This window comes from Trichechus manatus, unplaced genomic scaffold (assembly GCF_000243295.1).
Source record: "Trichechus manatus latirostris isolate Lorelei unplaced genomic scaffold, TriManLat1.0 scaffold00005, whole genome shotgun sequence".
Lineage (NCBI taxonomy): Eukaryota > Metazoa > Chordata > Mammalia > Sirenia > Trichechidae > Trichechus > Trichechus manatus.
Genome location: NW_004443941.1, coordinates 19780942 through 19802292, shown reverse-complemented (window position 1 = coordinate 19802292; position 21351 = coordinate 19780942). Strand labels below are relative to the sequence as shown.

The 21351-nt window shown below is 38.8% G+C and overlaps 1 protein-coding gene across 2 annotated transcripts in view; it reads left to right on the top strand.

Moving 5' to 3' along the window:
• MTA3 (metastasis associated 1 family member 3) overlaps positions 1-21351 on the top strand; it is a 215980-nt gene that overhangs the window by 90504 nt on the left and 104125 nt on the right. For both annotated transcript variants that reach the window (XM_023735570.1, XM_012556719.2), the window contains exon 3: positions 2388-2514. In XM_023735570.1, coding sequence (XP_023591338.1) covers positions 2388-2514 — 127 coding nt within the window. The remainder of the gene's footprint in view (positions 1-2387; positions 2515-21351) is intronic.

The window sequence follows — 21351 nt, the reverse complement described above, 5'->3', positions numbered from 1 at the left end:
GCTGCGTTAGCTGATAGGGGACCTCTGCATGAATCTCTCCTCGCTCTCCGTTCTCTGTCAGTTTTCTCACTCCATTTGGTGCTTGGCTGAGTTCTTTTTCTCTTCATTTGATGTTTTAGGGTTTCAGGATTGTTGTTTTCTCTGTTCAGGTTAGTTTCTCGAGGGATGGCATGGTGCTTCTGCCTAGAGCGCCATTTTGCTGGAAGTCCTCTATTTTTGTCCTTTTTGCCTTGTACTAAGGGACTGTGTAAGAAAATAAGATCTGCTGTTGTTTCCATTATTTGTAGATCTTGTTGCTGTTCTAGTTCTGTAGGGTGCACATTATAATTCAGTTAAATGTGTTTTACAGAACAACAGTTTATCAAATCCTAATTAAGTAAAGAGTATAATTCTGCATGTGATGTTTGCTGGTTCTAATCATGCCAGTGTGGCAATAACTTCATTGATCTCCTCTGAAGAAGTGTTTTTGGATGTGCTAGTAAATGGCTCTTTTAATCCTGTATTTCTCTAAGTAGTTCATTGAAAAGAACATTCAAAGACTTAAAAATTACTTTATTCTTTCTCCGAGCTAGATAAGTCTTTTTATAAATCAGTTTTCAGTTCAGAGTTTTGAAAATTTGGAAGTAGAAAAGATCTGACACTTAGATCTTTCATTGTTGTTTGCTGTCAAGTCAATTTAGACTCATAGTACCCTCATGCAATTTAAAAGAACTGCAGTAACTGGGGAGTTACAAGTTGATAAAATCTCTTGTGTTCCTGGGTCCTGAAATAAGAATTTATAAGAATTGTTAGGAACAGAAATATGTTGCCCTTTGTATGTGAGAGTGTGTGTGTGTCTGTTTGTGTGTGTATTTGTCCATGTCTGTGTCTGGAAATTAAGACCTCCCTGGCTCATCTCAGGCCTGTCCAGATGTTACAAGTTTAATCTTCGGATCTACTTCCTGTGTGAGAACCGGCTCTCCCCACCCTACAGCAGTCCCTCCCTCTTAGTTCTCAAAGCTCCCACTATTACCCACACAGTCTAGTCCAGATAAGGCTGTAGAGGGTCTTGGAGCCCCTAGAAGAATTATGTTATCGAACATTTTATATCTAAAATTAATTGAAAGTATATATATAAATGTAATTTGATTATTTTTTCTAATTAAGGGATTATTAAATACAATGTTTTAAAAAAAAATCTCACGTGAAACGTTGTCTCCTGTTTTTACTGACCCTTCCAGCCCTGCTTCCCAGAGGTAAACACTTTTAATTGTTGCTTAGTGAGTGTTTTGTTCATTGTTTATCTCCAGCAGGTAGAATTATGCCTGATTGACACCCAATAAATACTAGTTGAATGAATGAAAAGATGTCTTAACTTTGTCCTCGGATTTGGTAGATGGTTTGATTACTTTACAATTCTAGGTTGAATATAATTTTTTATCTTGGATGGCATTTTTCTACCATCTTAGCATATGATGTTGCTATTCAGAGTGCGTCCATTCTGATTTCAGTTTGTATGTTACCTGTTTTTCCTTTCTGTGAAAACTCTTATGATCTTCTTATGTTATTACCTTAAAAACAAAACAAACCAAACCAAAGGGAATTCATTCAGTAAGGGGAAATTTGCTTGAATTGTTTCTTTGATAGGTCCATGCCCCCCCTGACCCCCACCTTTCATTTTCAGTTATTAATCTCTCTGAGGTCTTCCTCTAATTTCTGGGAGATTTCCGTAGTATTACCTTCCAGCCCTTCTATTGATTAGTATTTTATTTGTGTTATATTTGAAAATGTGTTATCATATGCTTGTTTCCTGGTTCTTCCCTTTTTTTATATAGTATTTTGGGATTCAATTATTCTGTTGTATACAGGCTTCCAACCTGTTCCTCCTGTTTTTAGGTCCTTTCTTTACTTTTCTCTTTTGTAATACTCAGCATCTTCAAGTGACAAGTCAGCAGAGGTTTTCTGGGCTGCTTGATGGTATCCCCCTCTGTAGGCATATAGATTGCCACTTCCTTCTCTCTACTGAGTTTACTTGTTTTTACACCTGATTTCTACCTTCTAAATTATTATTATTGTTATTTTGGTTGAAAACCTTTATTCTGGCTTCATTTTTCATTGTCATTAAAATGTTAATACATTTTAATTGCTGTTTTGGTGTGGTTTTATGGGGCAAGAGGAGATAAGTACATGTGATCCATCTTCCATGTTTATGTTGGAGGTTTTCCTCTTCCTTTGATGTCCTGGGTAATTTAATTTTATGACTATACTTGAAATGACAAGTTAAATATGTAAATTTAAAATGGATTAATTTGAAGAAAATTTTGATTGAAATGTTGATTTGAAATGTTCTAGTTCCAAATGCATAATGTGCTTTGTAATAATAAATTCTTTGACTTGTATTTCTATAGAAGAAATTGAGGAAGAATCTGAAACAACAGTTGAGGCTGACTTGACTGATAAACAGAAACATCAGTTGAAACACAGGGAACTCTTTTTGTCACGCCAGTACGAATCTCTGCCTGCAACACATATCAGGTAAGAACTTTTCAGAAATTAATCTAAAGTTCTCAGTAATATTGTGACCAAAAGAAAAGACAAACAGCCTTATTTGAAGCATTTTCCCAATTGTCCTGAGGATCTTGCTCAAATTAGTTTACTAATGACCTAATAATGGAGTTTTATGTTAGAAATTTATAGTATGTATCAGCATTTTAAAGTCCTGCAAAAATTCTACAGCAGAGGAATTAGTTTAGGTTCGTTCTAATCCCAACATTCCCAACTTTTTGAATATCTGTTTACATCCTGAAGAACAGTGTCCAGCAGATATCATTTTGTTAATGCTGGTGTTCCCCAGATTCCTAGAAAATCACAGTCATTGGAATGCAAGAGGTAAAACCCAGTATCTGGTTCCCGGACAGGTAACTGTTGACCCTGTTTGTTTTCTCTAGGGAATCTCTGGAATGAAAAGTTTCTACTTTTTAATCATTTGGTTACGTCTGCTGTGTGCATTTATGAGGATAGAAAAGTGAAAATATCCAGTCCCTAGTTTGCAGTTTGGCAGTTATGGAAGAATGATGGTGGTCTGTTTTGGTCTACTGGTGGTGTCAAAATCTAAGCATAAGTTGAGCTGTTTTTTCTGTACATTCTTTAATAGGTGTATCTCAGAAGTATAACAAAATGTTTGAACTTAAAAGACAAGCAGATTCTGACCCTCAGGGCCAGGAATGCTTCAGAAGGAAGTGGTATTTATTCAGCCTTCAAGAGAATGTGGGGTGCATTTTATGTAGAGAGAACAGGTGAACATGGAGTGTGCTCAGGCAACAGTGTATCCAGGGTGATAGGTATGTGAGGGACTGCAGTGTTTTAGTTACCTGCGGTTAAGAAATTCTCTTCAGTTTTTGTTCAGTCTTTCTTTTATTCTGCTCTCTACTGGTCACCATTGTCATAAAAATCCTTTACATAGTGAAATAAAATGTTTATTTCAGTAGCTGCCCACACCTATCTAGCCCCAGTGTCGGATTGAATCTGAATCTACCTTTTTGGGTTCAGACAGGATTGTAGACTTCCTAAAGCTCTGGTTTGGTCCTTGGACTGCCTCCACTCTTCACCCTTAACTCCAGGGACTTCGTGCTTAACTTCTCTGTACAGAAATGGACACAGAGGTCTTCCAAGGCAGGAAATGAAAGACAAAGATACTGGAATTTCTTTTTCTGCAAGTCTTCAAGATATTTCAAGAAATACTAACTTCCCTTCCCACTCCCCAATAAAACCTGTTGCCGTCAAGTCAATTCCAACTCATAGCGATCCTATAGGACAGAGTAGAACTTCCTTATAGGGTTTCCAAGGAGCAGCTGGTGGAGTCAAACTGCCAGCCTTTTGGTTAGCAGTCATAGATTGCCGTAGCTCTTAACCACTGTGCCACGAGGGTTCCTGTTCCCCAATAGTTACCTTCATATTATTGCTTTATTTCAGTGGAAGCACTTTTAAACGGTCCTGTAACTATTTAGGTGTTCTTGGCAGGCTTCGAACCGGTTCTGCCTATTTCAGTCATGGCTGAGGAAGCGTCACTGGAATAGACCTGAATTTTAAAGTTATGGTGAACTGGGAAGATAGCCAGAACAGGAAAAATTATGGGTTGAAGCCCTGCTAGAAACTTAATCTCCCTATCAGAGAACAAGGGCAACATACGTGTTGCCTAGCAACCAGATCTCTTGCCCTCGGATTTTGAGCACAGTCTGAAGCAGCACTGCCCCTCTCAAAGATGGCAGCAGCCTGCCATGCCGCTTTGAATGTGTGTTGCTTTCCTACAGTCCTGCCAATAGTCCAGTCTCACACATCAGGCTCCTGAAAGCACTCACTATGCCTCTTCTGAGTATCCCACTCCAGACCTTCGACCCATAATTTTTCCTGTTCCAGGTACTGTGTCAAATCTTCCAGATAATGAAACTTTGGGTCTGTTCTGTTTCACTTTGTCGGCCATTACTGAACTAATTCAAACAGGTTTGAAGCTTTGGTTCTTAGGGGGTACTGTGTTTAAATTTGATGAGAGTTAGTATATTTTGTGTGACTAAAGTAAGTCCTTTGGTGGAAAAGATAATCAGGACTGGTAATATGGGGGCCAGTCTTTTATCCACCAATAGGAGTATTTAAAGAAAGAAAAACAAGGAATAAAGTTAATAACTTTTACTCAAAGAGATGGAACATGGAAACATTTTGAGATTTTCTTAAAGCTCTGTATAACTAATAAATGCTAAAGAGCCATATGCATGCTGCTATTATTTAATTGGAAGAAACTAGACTATAAAGATTCATTTTAAGCTGAAGAAGTTAATGTGGCCAGTCACAAGAATCTTGCCAGAACAAGAATCCGACAAATGGTTTTAAAACTGTATCCAAAACATGCAAGTATATTTTTAATTTACCCTCCTGATAGCTTGGAATCTGTTTACAAGTGATGTTGGTTTCCTTTAACAGATTGCTTGGAATGAAAAACTAGTGATGTGTTTTTCATTTTCCATACGGGCTGAGAAAGTATACTGGAATATAATTATCAAGACATCCATATATTGAACATAGACATTACGTAGTATACGTGATCATTCAGTCACTGTTGAACATATTCCTGAGTATATTCTAGGTTAGAGACCTTACTAAGTGCTTGCTAAGACAAGGCCTCCAGCTTTAAGGAGTTTATAGGGTAGTAGTTCCTTTGAATTATGGTGGAGGGAGATAGACATTTGAGAGTTTTGGTTGTGTTTTTCTGTTTTTGAATTTGAGGAGGAGTGGTGCAAAGTCGCATTTTCTCATTAGTGGCTCTCATTTTCAAACAGCTGAGTGGGGTTGGGGGTAGAGTCTGGCCAAGGCATGAAGCCAAGCTAAATAGCCCACATGCTGATGTAGAACAAGTGCACACTGGAGTGGTCTTGACATTTTGCTAATGTTGAAGTCATGCCCTATCTGTTTCTGCTATAACTGGAGAAAATTACTGAAGCCCCATTGTTCTTTGGCAGCAAAGAGGGGTAATTTGGTGAATGCTGGCTTTTTATTATCAGGGACATTATCAGATGCCCAGAATTTCCTTGGTGCTATAAGGAACATGGGAGAAAACCTGACTGACGCATTCTTGAGGTCCTTTGTAGTCTATGAACTATAATATTCACTAGTTGCTGTAAGTGTCCCAACACATCAGGAAGGCAACTCATTGTTCCTTCTGATTCCGCTGCAAGAGAGAGAGAGAAAGAGCAGGAAATGGAACTGTTCTTAATAGAGTTAGCAATTCACCTCTTGTTTGTGAGAGATAGATAGGGCTTAAGCAGTGAGAATCCCTTTGCGACTTTTTTTGTGGGGAGGAAGAAAGGCATCATGTTTCATGCGTAGCGTCTTAGGTCACTTAATAACAGATTATATGCTCCTTACATCACAAAGCATTATAAAATGTTTTGTTATGCCAGCTACCAGATCTGTTACATGTACCTGGTATTCTGTATAGCACAGTCTTATATATAGACAATATGTACTGAACTTGACTTTTAAAAATTCTAGGATTTATTGAATTTTTTATTAGAGGTACTATTTCAGTTACTTTATATGCACCTTATTTAATTCTCACTCTATAAAGTAAGTCCTGTTATTATTCTCAAGAGGCCTTGTGGCGAAATGGTTAAGTGTTCAGCTGATAACCGAAAGGTAGGTGGTTCGAACCCACTAGCTGCTCTGTGGGAGAAAAGACCTGGCAATCTGCTCCCATAAAGATTACAGCCTTGGAAACCCTATGAGGCAGTTCTACTCTGTCCTGTAGGGTTGCTATGAGTCGGAATGGACTTGACGCCACACAACAACATGCTGAGTATGTTCAAGGATAGAGACCTTACTAAGACCAGAGCTGCCACTCCAGAACCTAAATTTGGTGTCCGTAGTAGACTAGGTCTTAAAGCCGTATGTGCACATAGTGTTCAGGCAGCCTCTATATGGCAGGGTGCTTCCGAGAAAGCCTTCCATTTCTTTTGCGTTTTAAGTAGTTGGTAGGTTAGGATCTCAAAATACAAACATCATCATCATCATCATCATCATCACTGTCACTATGTAGAAGAGCGGCTATGCCCACTAATCGCTTGGTTGCTAACTGAAAAGTCAGCGGTTCGAACCCAGCAGCCACTACATGGGAGAAAAGATGTGGCGGTGTGTTTCTGTAAAGATTACGGCATTGTAAATCCTATCAGGCTGTTCTACCCTGTACTGTATAGGGTTGCTATGAGTCAGAGTAGACTCGATGGCAATGGGTTTTTCTTGGTTTAAGTGATGTCATGTTACTTGTGGAGTCCCTGGGTGGTGCAAATGGTTAAAGGTTTGACTACTAGCCAGAGGCTGGCTGTTCGAACCCAGTGAGAGCCGCCTAAGAAGAAAGTCCCGGCGACCTGCTTCTGAAAGGTCACAGCCTTGAAAACTCTATAGAGCAGTTCTACTCTGTACACATGGGGTTGCCATGAGTCAGAATCAAGTTGACAGCAACTAATAACAACACGTTGCTTCTGCAAGCAACAGGAGCTTCTATGAGGCACTGCCTTTCTTTATTCAGTTGAAAAACTATCTTGAGCAGTTGATAAGAATATTGTGCCTTATGTAAGATTTATCTAGATTGTTCGTTGCATACTTCATCTTAGATTTTAGATTATTGAAGGTCCATACCTTAGTTTTCTTTTTCTTGCCTACTATGGAATGGTGTCCACGCAGCCATTCAGAATTTTAAACTTGCAACGGGTTTGCATTTAATTTTATTTTTGTTCTTTAGGGAAATAAAACTATTAACAGATGATAGAATAATCTCTCCCTTTTTTATTGTGAAAGTATACACACCAAAACATTCACTAATTCAGCAGTATGTTCATGTGAAATTCAGTGACATCGATTACATTCTTCATATTGTGCAACCGTTATCACTGTCCTTTTTGGAGTTATTCCACCTCTTTTAGCATAAACTCAGTGGCCCCTGCAAAAGCTCTTCCTTCATCCCCACCTCCCACCTTTGGTTGGTTGTTGTTTTGTGCTGTCAGTTGTCTCCGACTCTGTATAATAGGTAGAACTGCTCCATAGGGCTTACCAGGCTATAATCTTAATGGGAGCAGATTGTCAAGTCTTTTCTCCTGCAGAGCCGCTGGTGGGTTTGAACTGCCAGCCTTTTGGTTAGCAGCCGAGCCACAACCACTGATAATCTTTGTTTTCTGTATATTTGCTTGCTTCATATAAGTGAGATCATATAGTATTTGTCCTTTTGCGACTGCCTTATTTCACTCAATATAATGTTTTAAAGGTTCATCTATGTTGTGTTGAATAATCGCTTTTTGATCACAGTTGACCTTAAGTGAAATTTTAGATTCTGTCCTTTTCCTTTTTTATGTCCTTTCTTTTTTCATGAAAATTTCAGATTGGATATATTGAATCACACACTACTCAGGATTCTGTGGGAGAATGATTTATTCTGAATCAAGAATTAAAATTTTACAAGGAGGACAAGGCAGAGGATAGGAAATCGTTTTTTATACCTAGTGTTTGTAATTAAAGTAAATTTATGAGCAGTTTACAGCAACTAAGAGAAAGGGAGAAATGGAAAAGGTTATAGCCAACAGGAGTTATTTGGTGCAAGATTATCGTATTATAGTTGTTGTATTAATTAATACCTCATGTTGGTGAGTGTAGGGAAATACTTTTCAATACTTTTAACGATATTAGTATGATTATAAAAATCAGTCTAATTGTAATGTGTGCATATCCTTTGATCCAGCAGTCCCACTTAGAGGACTTTATTTTATCGAAGTTCTCATACAAGTTTGTAGAAATATATATACTGACTGTGTTCATTGTGGAATTTTTTTAATATCTGAAAATGCAAGCAATTTTTGTCTTTATACTTTTCTGTGTTTGCAATTTTTCTGAAATGAACACATGTTGTTGTTGTTAAGTGCCATCGAGTCAGTTCCGACTCATAGTGACCCCATGTACAACAGAACGAAACACTGCCCAGTCCTGCGCCATCCTTACAATCATTGTTACGCTTGGGCCCATTGTTGTAGCCACTGTGTCAATCCATCTCATCATGGGTCTTCCTCTTTTTTGCTGACCCTCTACTTTACCAAGCATAGTGTCCTTCTCCAGGGACTGATCCCTCCTGACAACATGTCCAAAGTATTTGAGATGTAGTCTTGCCATCCTTGCTTCTAAGGAACATTCTGGCTATACTTTATCCAAAACAGATTTGTTCTTTCTTTTGGCAGTTCGTGATATAGTCAATATTCTTTGCCAACACCATAATTCAAAGGCGTCAGTCTTCCTTAATCGCTGTCCATCTTTTACATGTATATGAGGTGATTGAAAACACCATGGCTTGGATCAGGCTCACCTTAGTCTTCAAAGTGACATCTTTGCTTTTTAACACTTGAAAAGAGGTCTTTTGCGGCAGATTTGCCCAGTGCAATACATGGTTAGATTTCTTGATTGCTGCTTCCACGGGTTTTGATTGTGGATCCAAGTAAAATGAAATCCTTGACAACTTCAGTCTTTTCTCCGTTTATCATGAAGTTGCTTATTGGTACAGTTGTGAGGATTTTTGTTTTTTTTTTTATGTTGAGGTGTAATCCATACTGAAGGCTGTTGTCTTTGATCTTCATCAGTAAGTGCTTTAAGTCCTCTTCACTTTTCAGCAAGCAGGGTTGTGTCATCTGCATAACGCAGGTTGTTGTTAATGAGCCTTCCTCCAATCCTGATGCCCCATTCTTCTTCATATAGTCCAGCTTATTAGGTGTATGTATAATGGGAAAAGGTATTATTTTAAAATTTGTACATTTGGACATCCAACAGAGAGAGGAAAATGCCATTTTTGCATTCGTTTTTATCCCCTTCCTTACCTGACAACCTGGCTGGTTCTGCTGAAGAGAACACAGATCGAAATCTGTTGAAAACTCCTCTTTCTTCTTCCTTCCCCAAAAGTATAGTAAAGTAGGAGCACTAACTACCATTATAATCTGATAGCAGACCCTGTTCTTATTTTGGAGTGCGTATTTAAAATATTTGTTAAAAAATGTTAAATTTCCTTCAAGAGTTATTCTCTCAGTTTACATTTCACCACAGTATGAGTATGCCTGTTTTGCTATTCCCTTAACATTTTAAAAAAAAAAAAACCTAACCAAATCCATTGCCATCAAGTCAATTCTGACTCATAGCAACCCTATAGGACAGAGTAGAACTACCCCATAGGGTTTCCAGGGAGCGGCTGGTGGATCTGAGCTGCCGATCTTATGGTTAGCAGCCGTAGCTCTTAACCACTGTGCCACTAGGGCTCCCCATCAACATTACTACATACAAAATAATATACATTTATTGTTATTTTCTGATAATGAAAGCAGTATAGCTTATTGTTGAAAATGTGTAAAAGATAGAAAAAGATACACATAATCACCTGTAATTCCTCCATCCAGGAGTACTGTTAGCATTTTGATGTATCATTAATGCATTTTTCTTTTCTAATGTTACCATTGAGTTTTGGCCATCTGTTACCGGAATTTCCTTGGAGTAGCTAGCAGAAGAGCTACATTACTTGTGTGTGAAGCTTTTCTCTTTTCTTAAATAGTGCTTTTTCTTCAGTATAGCTGTTGACATCTTTGCTCTTTCTAGGTTGGTTGGTTCTTACATAGGTGAAAAATAAAGCTGGAAAATGAGCAATGGAGCAGTAGCAGGAGGAGAGGACACTTAAATAAAGGCTGGATAAATTCCATTCTTGAGAGGTAGATCAGTACGCCCGATAGGTTTGCTGTAGACAGAGAAGCAGAAATGAAATTAATGTAAGAATAGTTTATTACTCAGCAAGAGCGCTCATTCCAAAACTAATCCAAGTGTAACCATCTTGGAATAGGCAGAGATTTGTTAAGATAGTGAAGATATTCTCCTGTGTTTGTTTCTAGAAGCTTTACAGTTTCACTTTTTGTATCTAGGCTTATTTTATGTATATGATATGTGGAGTGGCCAATTATTAAATTACAGTTTAAAAGATACCATTTACTGTATCATCAAAAACCATCAAACATCTACGAATAAATCTAAAGAAAGATGTGTAAAAGCTCTATGTTGAAAACTGAAAATATTGCTGAGGGAATTAAAGAAGACTTAATGCAGGCTCAACCAAGACAATGTCTGGTTTTGCAAAATTGATCCAAAGATTCAACACAATTCCAAAGAAAAGCTCGGCATAGTTTTCTCACAATCTCCTCTTTCCTTCTGTCTCTTTGTGGATGCAAATTGATAAATTGATTCCAAAATTTATGGGAATGAGAAGGATCAAGAACAGTGAAAACAAGGGATTTTCAAAGTACAGTTCATGAACCCCTAGTTGTCCTCCAAGACCGTTTCAGACACTTTGTGAGATCAGAACTATTTTCATAACAACAGTAAGATGTCATTTGCTCTCTATTTTTTCTTCTGCTATTTTTTTTTGTTGAAGAAATGCAATTGTCCTGTAGGATTTTGCTGATTGTATTCCTGTGAATGTCCTTTACCACGTTCCTCTCTCCCTTATATGTTCTGTAAATTGGTGGTTATGACTAGAGACTTCTTTTGGGGAGGGAGATAAAAACTCCTTCATAGATAATATGTATTTCTACCAGGAGGTATATAATGTCTGGTTGTCACTTTTTAGCATGTTGTCAGTTGATAATTGTTGCCTAAAACCAAACCAAACTCATTGCCATTGAGTTGATTCTGACTTTCGGCAACACCCAATATGTTACAGAGTAGAACTGCGCCATAGGGTTTTCTAGGCTGTAATCTCTACCGAAGCAGTTCCCCAGGTCTCTTATGTGTTGCTGCTGGATGGGTTTGAATCCTCAACTTTTAAGTTAGCAGGACTTGCCTAGATATCCATTAAGTCATAGGTGGTACAGAGTGGTGTATTCTAGTTATACTATTCCTTCTGTATGTACTAGTTGGAATATTTCTATAGAGAAACTTCTCTCTGTAAATTATTTGGTTTTATTATTATTATTTTAACAAAACTGAGTTAACTCTTATAATCAGAAAGTGAGCTGAAGTAAGCTTTACATTGTTTTGGTTCTGATTCTTTTTGGTTTTAGTTTTATGCTTTAATTACCTTAAAGCAGAGATTCTCAACTTTATCAGACTCAATATTTTTACATATTTTGTTATGCCTCCTGTACTATTCTATGAAATGCATAGTATAATTCTACAGACTTAATGCATAGTTTAGCTGGGTATTGAATTTTGGGTTAAAAATGATTTTTCCTCAAAACTTTGAAGGAATTACCCCATTGTACTCTAACATTCATTGTGAGTGAACAGTAACTTCTTACTTTGCATATTACCTGTTTTTTTTTTTCCCCTGAAATCATTTTAGAATTTTCTTTGTATCCATTGTATCCTGAAATCACACAATTATACCTCAGGGCGAGGCTATTTGGTAGGCCATTTCATTTATTTTCAAAATTTATTTTCTGTTATTGAGAATATACATAGTAGAATATACAACATTTCAGTGATTTCTACCTGTATAATTCAGTGACATTGATTATATTCTTAAAGTTGTACAGCCATTCTCCTCCTCCTTTTCCAAATTGTTCCTCCCCTATTAACGTAAACTCACTGTCCCCAGATTTCTTATCTAATCTTTTGAGTTGCAGTTGTCAACTTGATCACATATACGTAGATCTTAAAAGAGCATAATGTTCAAGGCAAACATTCTTTACTAGTTAAGCTAAACTATTGTTTGGTTTTAGGAAGACTTCAGGGGATATTGTTGGTTTAAAGTTTAAAGATTATCTCAGGGCAGTAGTTTTGGGGTGCATATAGCCTTCATGGCTCTAGTGTATAGAATTGATGAGAATTTTAAATTCCGTTCTGCATTTTCCCCCCTTTTGATCAAGGATTCTATAGAATTGTTGATCAAGGATCAAAATGTTTAGTGATGGTCCAGTTCTTCTGGTCTCATGGCAGAAGAGACAATTGTTCATGGAGGCAATTAGCCACATATTCCATTTCCTCCTACTGTTCTTGACTTTCCTGCTTCCTCTGTTGCTCCAGGCTAATAGAGGCCAATTGTTGTACCTTGGATGGCTCTTGGCAAGCTTTTAAGACCCCAGATACTATGCAACGAACTGAGGGGTAGAACAGAAGTACTAAACACAGTATTAGGCCAATTAACTGAGATGTCCCATGAAACCATGATCCTAAACTTCCAAACCTAGGATAAACATCCACATCCTTCATTTGGAAATTTAGGGTCAGCAGCTGCTCTTTGTTGTTGTTGTTTTGTAAATATATCTATTACACAGCATTTGCCAATTAAACTTTTTACAGGTGTACAACTTATTGACATTAATCTTAGGCTGTGTAACCCTTACCCTTAATCACTGTAATTTTTCCATCACCATTAACCCCCCCTTTCCCCCTCCCTCCTGACCTTGTAGCTACTAATTAACTTTGGTCTCTATACATTTGCCTGTTCTCGTCTTTTTATGTTGGTAGACCATTTTAATTTGAAGATTTCTGTCTTCTTTCATTTACTGGGAAATTTATTTTATCTATCATATTTTATTTCTCTTTTCTCTCTTGAACTTCTATTCCTTATATGTTAGATCTCCTCGATTATTTTTTTTTCTAGTCTTTTCTCATATTTTCCATTTTTGTTTCTTTGTTTTTAGTTCTGAGCTAAATCTTTTGACCTTTATCTCCCCTTTCATTCACTGTCAGTCATTTAAAAATTCCAAGGACTTTCTTTGCTTTCTGAGTGTTCTTTTTCAGCACATCCTGTATTTGTTTCATAGGTGCAGTTTCCTCGTAAATCTTTGAAAATACTAATTAGAATTAAAAAAAAAAAACAACCCATTGAAGATACTGTCTTAGACTGTGTTCTCTAGAGAAGCAAAACCAGTGAAGAGTATATATACACATATATATAGAAAGAGAGAGAGAGAGATTTATCTCAAGGAAATGGCTCACATGGTTATAGAAGCTGGTAAGTCTCAAATGTATGGGTCAAGCATCAAGCTGGACGCTTCTCCTGACTCATGTAGCTGCAGGGGCTGACAAACCCAAGATTGGCAGGTAAGACAGCAAGCTTCTGGCTCACAGGCTGCAGAGGCTGACGAATCCCAAGGTTGGCAGGCAGTACAGCAGGCCGCTGGCTCAAATCCCAAGAACCGGAGGTCAGATGATGATGAGCCAGATTCAGGATCCAGAGCAAGCAAGTGAGCTTTTCCATAATGTCCATATATATATTGGATGCAGGCCACACCCCTCAGGAAACTCCCCATAGAATTGATTGGCTGATCACATCAGATCACATCATGGAGGATGACTACATCATTACATAGCTGCCAAACTACTGAGAACCATGGCCCAGCGCAACCTCAACCATCACAGATGTTGTTGTTGTTAGGTGCTGTGTAGTCAATGCCGACTCATATCATCCTCACATGACAGAGTAGAACTGCCCCACAGGGTTTTCTAGGCTGTAATCTTTATGGAAGTAGACTGCCCCATCTTTCTCTCACGGAGTGGCTGGTGAGTTCAAACTGTTGTCCTTTTTGTTAGCAGCCGAGCACTTAACCATTGTGCCACTGGGGCTCAACCATCACAGATACTACTTAGAATTTTTTTTAAAGTTCTCTTGTTCCCTAAATTAACTCTGCTCCAGTTTCAGTTGTTATTTTTGAATTTTTACATTCATGTTTTTTGTTATTGTTTCCTCAAATATTAGATGATCCATAGCTGTTTGTTTGTATTCAAAACCAAGGGCACAGGAAAGCTAAGCAGGAGCTCCATTACGTGGGCAGACTATTGGCAGGCTTCCCTTTAGGAAGATTGGATGTGGAGCTGGGTTTTCAGGCTCTGTTCTCTAAGACTGGATCTTCTTTGGGGCTCTGCCAAGTAGGTTAGTTCCATCTTCCCTAGTATCAACATCAACTCCCTTTATGCATATTTTTGGGCTTTTCTCTTAATTATTTTCTCTTGCGTCATTGTAATGGCTAAAACCACCAGTGCCATTTTAAATGGCAATGCACATGGTGGACATTTATGCCTTATTCCTGATCTTAGTGGAAGTGTCCCATGTTTTCCTGTTAAATGAAACTTTCGGCCTGGATTTTGGTTTGTCCTACTTAACCTCATGTGTAAGTCTGTCCTATTTTTGTCTGTCTGCCTCAGTTTTCTGAAATCTTTAATGTGCTTGTGACCTTTGATTCTCTTTATAGTGATTTTAGGTTCTTTTGTTTCTAAGTATCTTGCTACCACTTTTTAAAATGATAGCATCTCAGAAAAGAAGAGATAAACTATCCTTAGTCATTTAATTTCTTCTTATTCTGCTAAGATTCTAAAAATATCACTGTATCCCCATTGGTCTGCTGTGAAGCTTCTTTCAGTTAGATCCTTGAATAGAAGTGGTATTTTACAATATTGAGGTTTATCTCTTTGTGTCTATGAAATTGAGTTATCAAAATGTTTTGGAAATACATTGTGAATCTGCTAAGTTATTCAGTATGACAAAACATTTTTATCCATTTTCAAAGGCTATAATTTGAAAAACTTTTTGGTTCATGTTTTATCCCTAGAGCCAATAATTTCTGAAGATAGGATACTTTTCCTTAGGTGATCATATCAGAAACTAATAAATGAACAGAAAATGCCTAGCTATAAGCAGAATTTTTTGTTTGTTTTTTGATGAAACAAGGTTCCAAAGACCCTCTCTGAAGCTTTACTTAAGTAGATGAGACTAGATTGCCAGAGAAAACTGATCAGACTTCCCTCTTTTTTTTAAATTTTAAAATTTGGAGGGTGATAATGTTACATTGACATGGTTCAGAAATTAAAAGACACAGAAATGGGGTGTACAACGAAATGTCTGATTCTTACACAATCCCCCATCCCCTTAATGTTTCTAGAATCTTGTGTGTCCTCCCAGATATGGATATGGAAACAGGTGTGTGTGTATATAAAAGTAAATTGTGGAGTATTATAATACTGTTATATTATGCCTTATAAATGATCTATCTTGAGGATTGCTCCCTATTAGATCATAAAGATTTGCCTCATTCTTTTTTTGCGGCTTTTTTATTTTCCTAATTTATTTAATTGTAATTGATGGATATCTGTTTAGTCTTTTGCTGTTAAAAACAATAAACTTGTGCATAGGTCATTTTACACATGCATGACTTAGTATATCTGCAAAGTAAATTATGCCAAGTAAAATAGTTGAAAATGGCCTAATTCTTTTTGTTTGTTTGTTTTGTATTTCTTTTTTCATAATTATCTGTTGGTCAAAGTATAGGGAGGTTCAACTGTAATTAATTTGAGGTTAATTATAAGGTATTTTGTAAATTTAATATATGTGTCTATTGAGACCTTTTGTCTTACTTAAATAGATCTTCAGAGAAAACAGTAACTTTATAGACTTAACATTTATTGAAAAATAAATTGTGAAGTTTACTTTTAAATTTATAAATAATAGAACTCCACTGTGGATTATTGGTCTCCCTTCAGTTTGTCTATTGTTAAAGCATCTTATATGGAATCTTAAAAACACTTCTAATAAAGGTAGGTTTCTTCTTGCAAGTTTCATTATGCCAATACTTTTATTTTGAAATGTTAGATTTTAGCAATTTTGTTGGTCTCTGTAAACAAAATTTGAATTATCCAAGAGGGTACTATTGATTACTATAGGTAGTGCTACTTAAGAAATGAATTTTACATGAGAAAGTTACTTACTGTGGGTAGCCTCTTAGGATTACTAGGAGAAAGAGGAGTGGAGGGAAAATACAGTAAATGGAGGAAAATCATATCACAATTTAACATTTTAAAGTCTGCATATTTAGCACATTTTTTCTTGAAAGTTGTGTTTATATATAATCTTTCCTGTGAAATGACCATCTTAAACCTGCATGGGTTGAAGTGTTGTCCTTCTCCAACTAAAATCACAATGCAGAAGACAGCCCCGGGTTAGATGCAAAGTATATTTCACCTGTTGTCCTGATTGCTGGTGGTCCACCGCATGGTTATGGAAATGTGTGTGAGGTTTTCCTGGTAATCAAAATGGTGATCTGTCATCCTGTTCTGGAGAGGAGGAGCTTCGCAACATTTCCTGCCTTCTTTTGAACATTCCACTTTCTCCTTGCTACAAATGGGAATAGTGGCATCTAGAGGAGAATTTTTTCCTTGAATTCCTCTTTGACAGTTCCTTGTTATCAGATGTGGTCAGTTATCACCCACCTCCTTAGTTCGAATCTTGGATTAATGTCTCTGGGCTGGCCTTCAACTCTCTGCATGCAACAGACAGAATAAGCTTCCCGAAATACTGCTTGTCGTTTTTCTTCACAAAATTCCAGTGATTTCTCACATTAAGCCCAAACTTCTTTTCTTAGCCTTCAGTTCTTACCTACCTTACCGACTGTCTTAATTACCTGGTGCTGCTGTAACCTTTGTTTCTCACAGTTTAGGAGGCTAGAAGTCTGAATTCAGGGTGTTGACTCTAGGGGAAGGCCTTCTCTCTCTGTTGGCTCTGGAGGAAGGTCCATTGTTCCTTGGTTCCTATAGCATCTATCTTCCCCTATCTCTGCTTGCTTCATCTGTTCCTTTTATATCTCAGAAGAGATTGACTCAGGGCACACACAACACTAATACTGCCTTATTAACATAAGAAAGAATGATATTCCCTAGTGGGATTATAACCACAGATATAGGGGTAAGGATTTACAACACATATTTTGGGGGGATGTAATTCAATCCATAACACCTACCCAAAGAGATTTTTCAGGGTGTTTTTTTCCTTCTTCTTTTGCCTCCGTTTAATTTTTATTTGTTAACCTTTGCTGAAGCAGTAAAACAACAGAAGATAAATCTTTCAACAGAAAAAAAGTTTAAAGTTTTCCAAGTTTCGTTTCCCTCCTCTTTCTTGTCGTCTTTATTCTGAAGATCTATAAAATCATATTAATTTTTCACTTACATATATGTAAAAAAAGTCAAACCCGTTGCAGTCGAGTTGATTCTTCTTTTTATTTTGGTTAGAACAATGCTTTACTCACATAGAGAAGAGACAGTGAGGTCAGCTTCAATAGTAGGTGTCAGTTTCCTCTGGGCAGTAGGTCTCACTCTGCAGTCAACGCAGGGCTGGTGGTCTGCACCCATCCCTCTTTCATGCTGCAGTTGAAGAACCTTGTTCTCTTCTCATCAGGAAGAGATATTGAAATGGGGTTGGCCATGTGCCACGTAACACACACACTTAACTAAGCAGGAAGTAGACCATGTTCCCAGAACAGAGGAGTTTCTCTGACAAGAAGAAACTGAGACAGAGTGAGAGGCTCATTTCCCAGCCTCCATTATCAGGGAAACTTCCAGGCCCAAGGCTTCTGATTAGGAGGTCCAGGTGAGCCTTGGAAGGCCTTGTGATAAGCTGCTCTCTAATTTTCTCAACAGCTTCCTACGTGCTCCTCCTTCAGGGTTTTCCATTTCCATGAAGCACACTACCCTCCACCTACTTGCCCAAGCTAGAAAACAGGTAGTTATGTTTTACTCCTTCAGCTCTGTATTAGTTTCGTATCACTGCTGTAACATATTGCCACACACTTGGTGACTTAAAACAACACAGATTTACTCTCTCACAGTTCTGGAGAACAGCAGTCTGAGATCATTTTCACTGGGCTGAAACCACGGTGTTGGCAGGGTGGTGCTTCCTCTAGAGGCTCTAGGGGAGAACTCGTTTCTTCTCTCTCAGCTTCTGGCACTCATTCCTTGGCTTGTGGCCGCGTCACTCCAAACCCTACCTCTGTGGTCACATTGCCCTCTCCTCTTCTATCTGTGTAGTCAAAGCTCTCTCTGCCTCCCTCTTATAAGGATACTTGTGATTGCATGTAAGATGCACCCAGAGAATCTAGGATAATCTCTCCATCTCAAGAATCTTAACTTAATCACAGCTGCAAAGGCTTTGCCATGTAAGGTAACATTCACAGGTTTCTAGTAATTAGGACATGATATCTTTAGGGCCCATTGTTCAGTCTACTACAAGCTCCCTCATTTCTGCCCCCATCTTCAGTTGATATCCAAACCCTGCCCATTCTACTTCCTAATTATCTTTTGAGTCTTTTCACTTCCCTCCATTTCCATTGCAACATTCAAACCTAGGTTCCATCTGTTCTTGGCCTGAACTACCAGCAACAGCAAACAAATTAAAAAAAAAACAAAAAAACCCAAACCCATTGCAGTCGAGTCAATTCCGATTCCTAGCAACCATATAGGACAGAGTAAAACGGCCCCATAGGGTTTCTAAGGAGCGGCTGGTGGATTTGAACTGCCAGCCCTTTGGTTAGCAACCTGAGCTCTTAAGCGCTGCGCCACAAGGGGTCCATTAAACTACCACAAAAACACCAAACCCATTGGCTGTGGAGTTGATTCTGACTCATAGCGGCCCTGTAGGGCACAGTAAAACTGCCCCATAGGGTTTCTAAGGAGCCGCTGGTGGATTTGTACTGCTGACCTTTTTGTTAGCAGCCATTGCTCTTAACCACTGTGCCACCAGAACTACACAGTAATCCCTTAATTGACATCCTTGTCTCCTCTCTTGCTACCCCACAATCCCTTCTCCACAAGGCAGAGTAATTTACCCAAAAAAAAGGTTGCTCTTCCCCTGTTTTACCTCCTCCAGTGGGTTCCTGTGATTGCTACATAAAGTCGGCTTTGCCCCTGCCCACTGCCGAACCCAGCTTATGCCCCCTCCTTCCTGCCCTAGTGGGACAGTGTTGGTTCAGTGGTAGAATTCTCACTTGCCATGTGGGAGACCCGGGTTCGATTCTATGCCAGTGCACCTCATGCACGGCCACCACCCATCTGTCGCTGGAGGCTTGCCTGTTGCAGTGATGCTGAACAGGTTTCAGCAGAACTTCCAGATTAAGACAAACTAGCAAGAAAGGCCTGGCAGTCTACTTCTGAAGATCAGGTACTGGTCCAATCCTGTTGTGCATGGGGTCACCACAACTTGGGCAGCTAACAACAACAATAACAACCAGCCTTGAGGCACTTATCTCGCTGCTCAGGAGTGCCACAGTCTCTGTGACCTCAGAGCCTTGGTACACCTTCTTCCCTGTGCCTGGAACATCTTTCACACTCTCACAATCTGCACTGGGTCCCTGGGATAGGTTCCCATGGCTACCTATGCCGCCTCAGTCACAGACCTGAGCACAGGTCAGTTGTAATCTGAGGTTTAATTTTCTGTTTCCCAACTAGACTGTATGCTTCCAGGGCACCAGACTTGCCCCACTCCCCCCTTCTTTTTTTCCCCATACAAAAATTTATACATGCATTGTTATGTGACCTTAATTGTTCTCCCCATACTGTGACAGCACACTTCTTTCCACCCCTGATTGCCCATGTCCATTCAACCAGCTCCTGTCCCTCTCTGCCTTCCCGTCTCACTTCTGGACAGAAGCTGCCTCTTTGGTCTCTTGCATCTACTGGAGCTAAGAGGCACACTCCTCACGAGTATCACTTTTATGTCCCACAGTCCAGTCCAATCCCTGTCTGAAGAGTTGGCTTTGGAAATTGTTTTAGTTCTGGGCTGATGGAGAATCCAGGGGCCATGCTTTCCGGGATTCCTCCAGTCTCAGACCATTAAGTCTGGTCTTCTTAGTAGAATTTGAGTTGTGCACCCCACTTTTCTCCTGCTCCATCCGGGACTCTCTGTTGTGTTCCCTATCAGGGCTGTCATTGGTGGTAGCCGGGCACCATCTAGTTCTTCTGGTCTCAGGCTGATGAAGTCTCTGGTTCATGTGGCCCTTTCTATCTCTTGGGCTAATACTTCCCTTGTGTCTTTGGTGTTCTTCATTTTCCATTACTCCAGGTGGTTGGGACCAATTGATGCATCTTAGATGGCCCCTTGCAAGCTTTTAAGACCCCAGACGCCACTCACCAAAGTAGGATGCAGAACATTTTCTTAATAAGCTTTGTTACGTCAGTTGACCTAGATGTCCCCTGAAAGCATGGTCCCCAGACCCCTACCCCTGCTACTCTGTCCCTCTAAGTGTTTGATTGTATTCAAGAAACTTCGTAGCTTTGGTTTAGTCCGGTTGTGCTGACTTCCCCGTAGTGTGTGCTGTCGTTCCCTTCACCTAAGATAATTCTTATCTACTATCTAGTTAGTAAATAACCCTCACCCTCCCTCGCCACCCTCGTGACCATTAAAGAATGTTTTCTTCTGTGTTTAAACCTTTTCTTGGGTTTTTATAATAGTAGTCTTATACAAAATTTGCCCTTCTGTGATTGACTACATTAACTCAGCATAATGACCTCCAGCTTCCTCCACGTTATAAGATGTTTCACAGCTTCATCGTTGTTCTTTATCGTTGTGTAGTATTCCATTGTGTGGATATACCGTAATTTGTTTATCCATTCATTTGTTGATGGGGACCGAGGTTGTTTCCATCTTTTTCCTGTTGTGAACAGTGCTGCAGTGAACGTGGGTGTGCATATATGTATTCGTATGATGGCTCTTACTTCTTTAGGATATATTCCAGGGAGCGGGATAGCTGGATCCTGTGATAATTCTGTTTCTAGCTTTTTAAGGAAGTGCCAAATCGATTTCCAAAGTGGTTGTACCATTTTATATTCCCATCAACAGTGCATAAGTGTTCCAGTCTCTCCACAACCTCTCCAGCATTTATTATTTTGTGTTTTTTGGATTAATGCTAACCTTGTTGTGGTGAGATGATATCTCATTGTAGTTTTGATCTAGATTTCTCTAATGGCTAAGGATCGTGAACATTTCTTCATGTATCTGTTAGCTGCCTGAATATCTTCTTTGGTGAAGTGCCTGTTCATATCCTTTGCCCATTT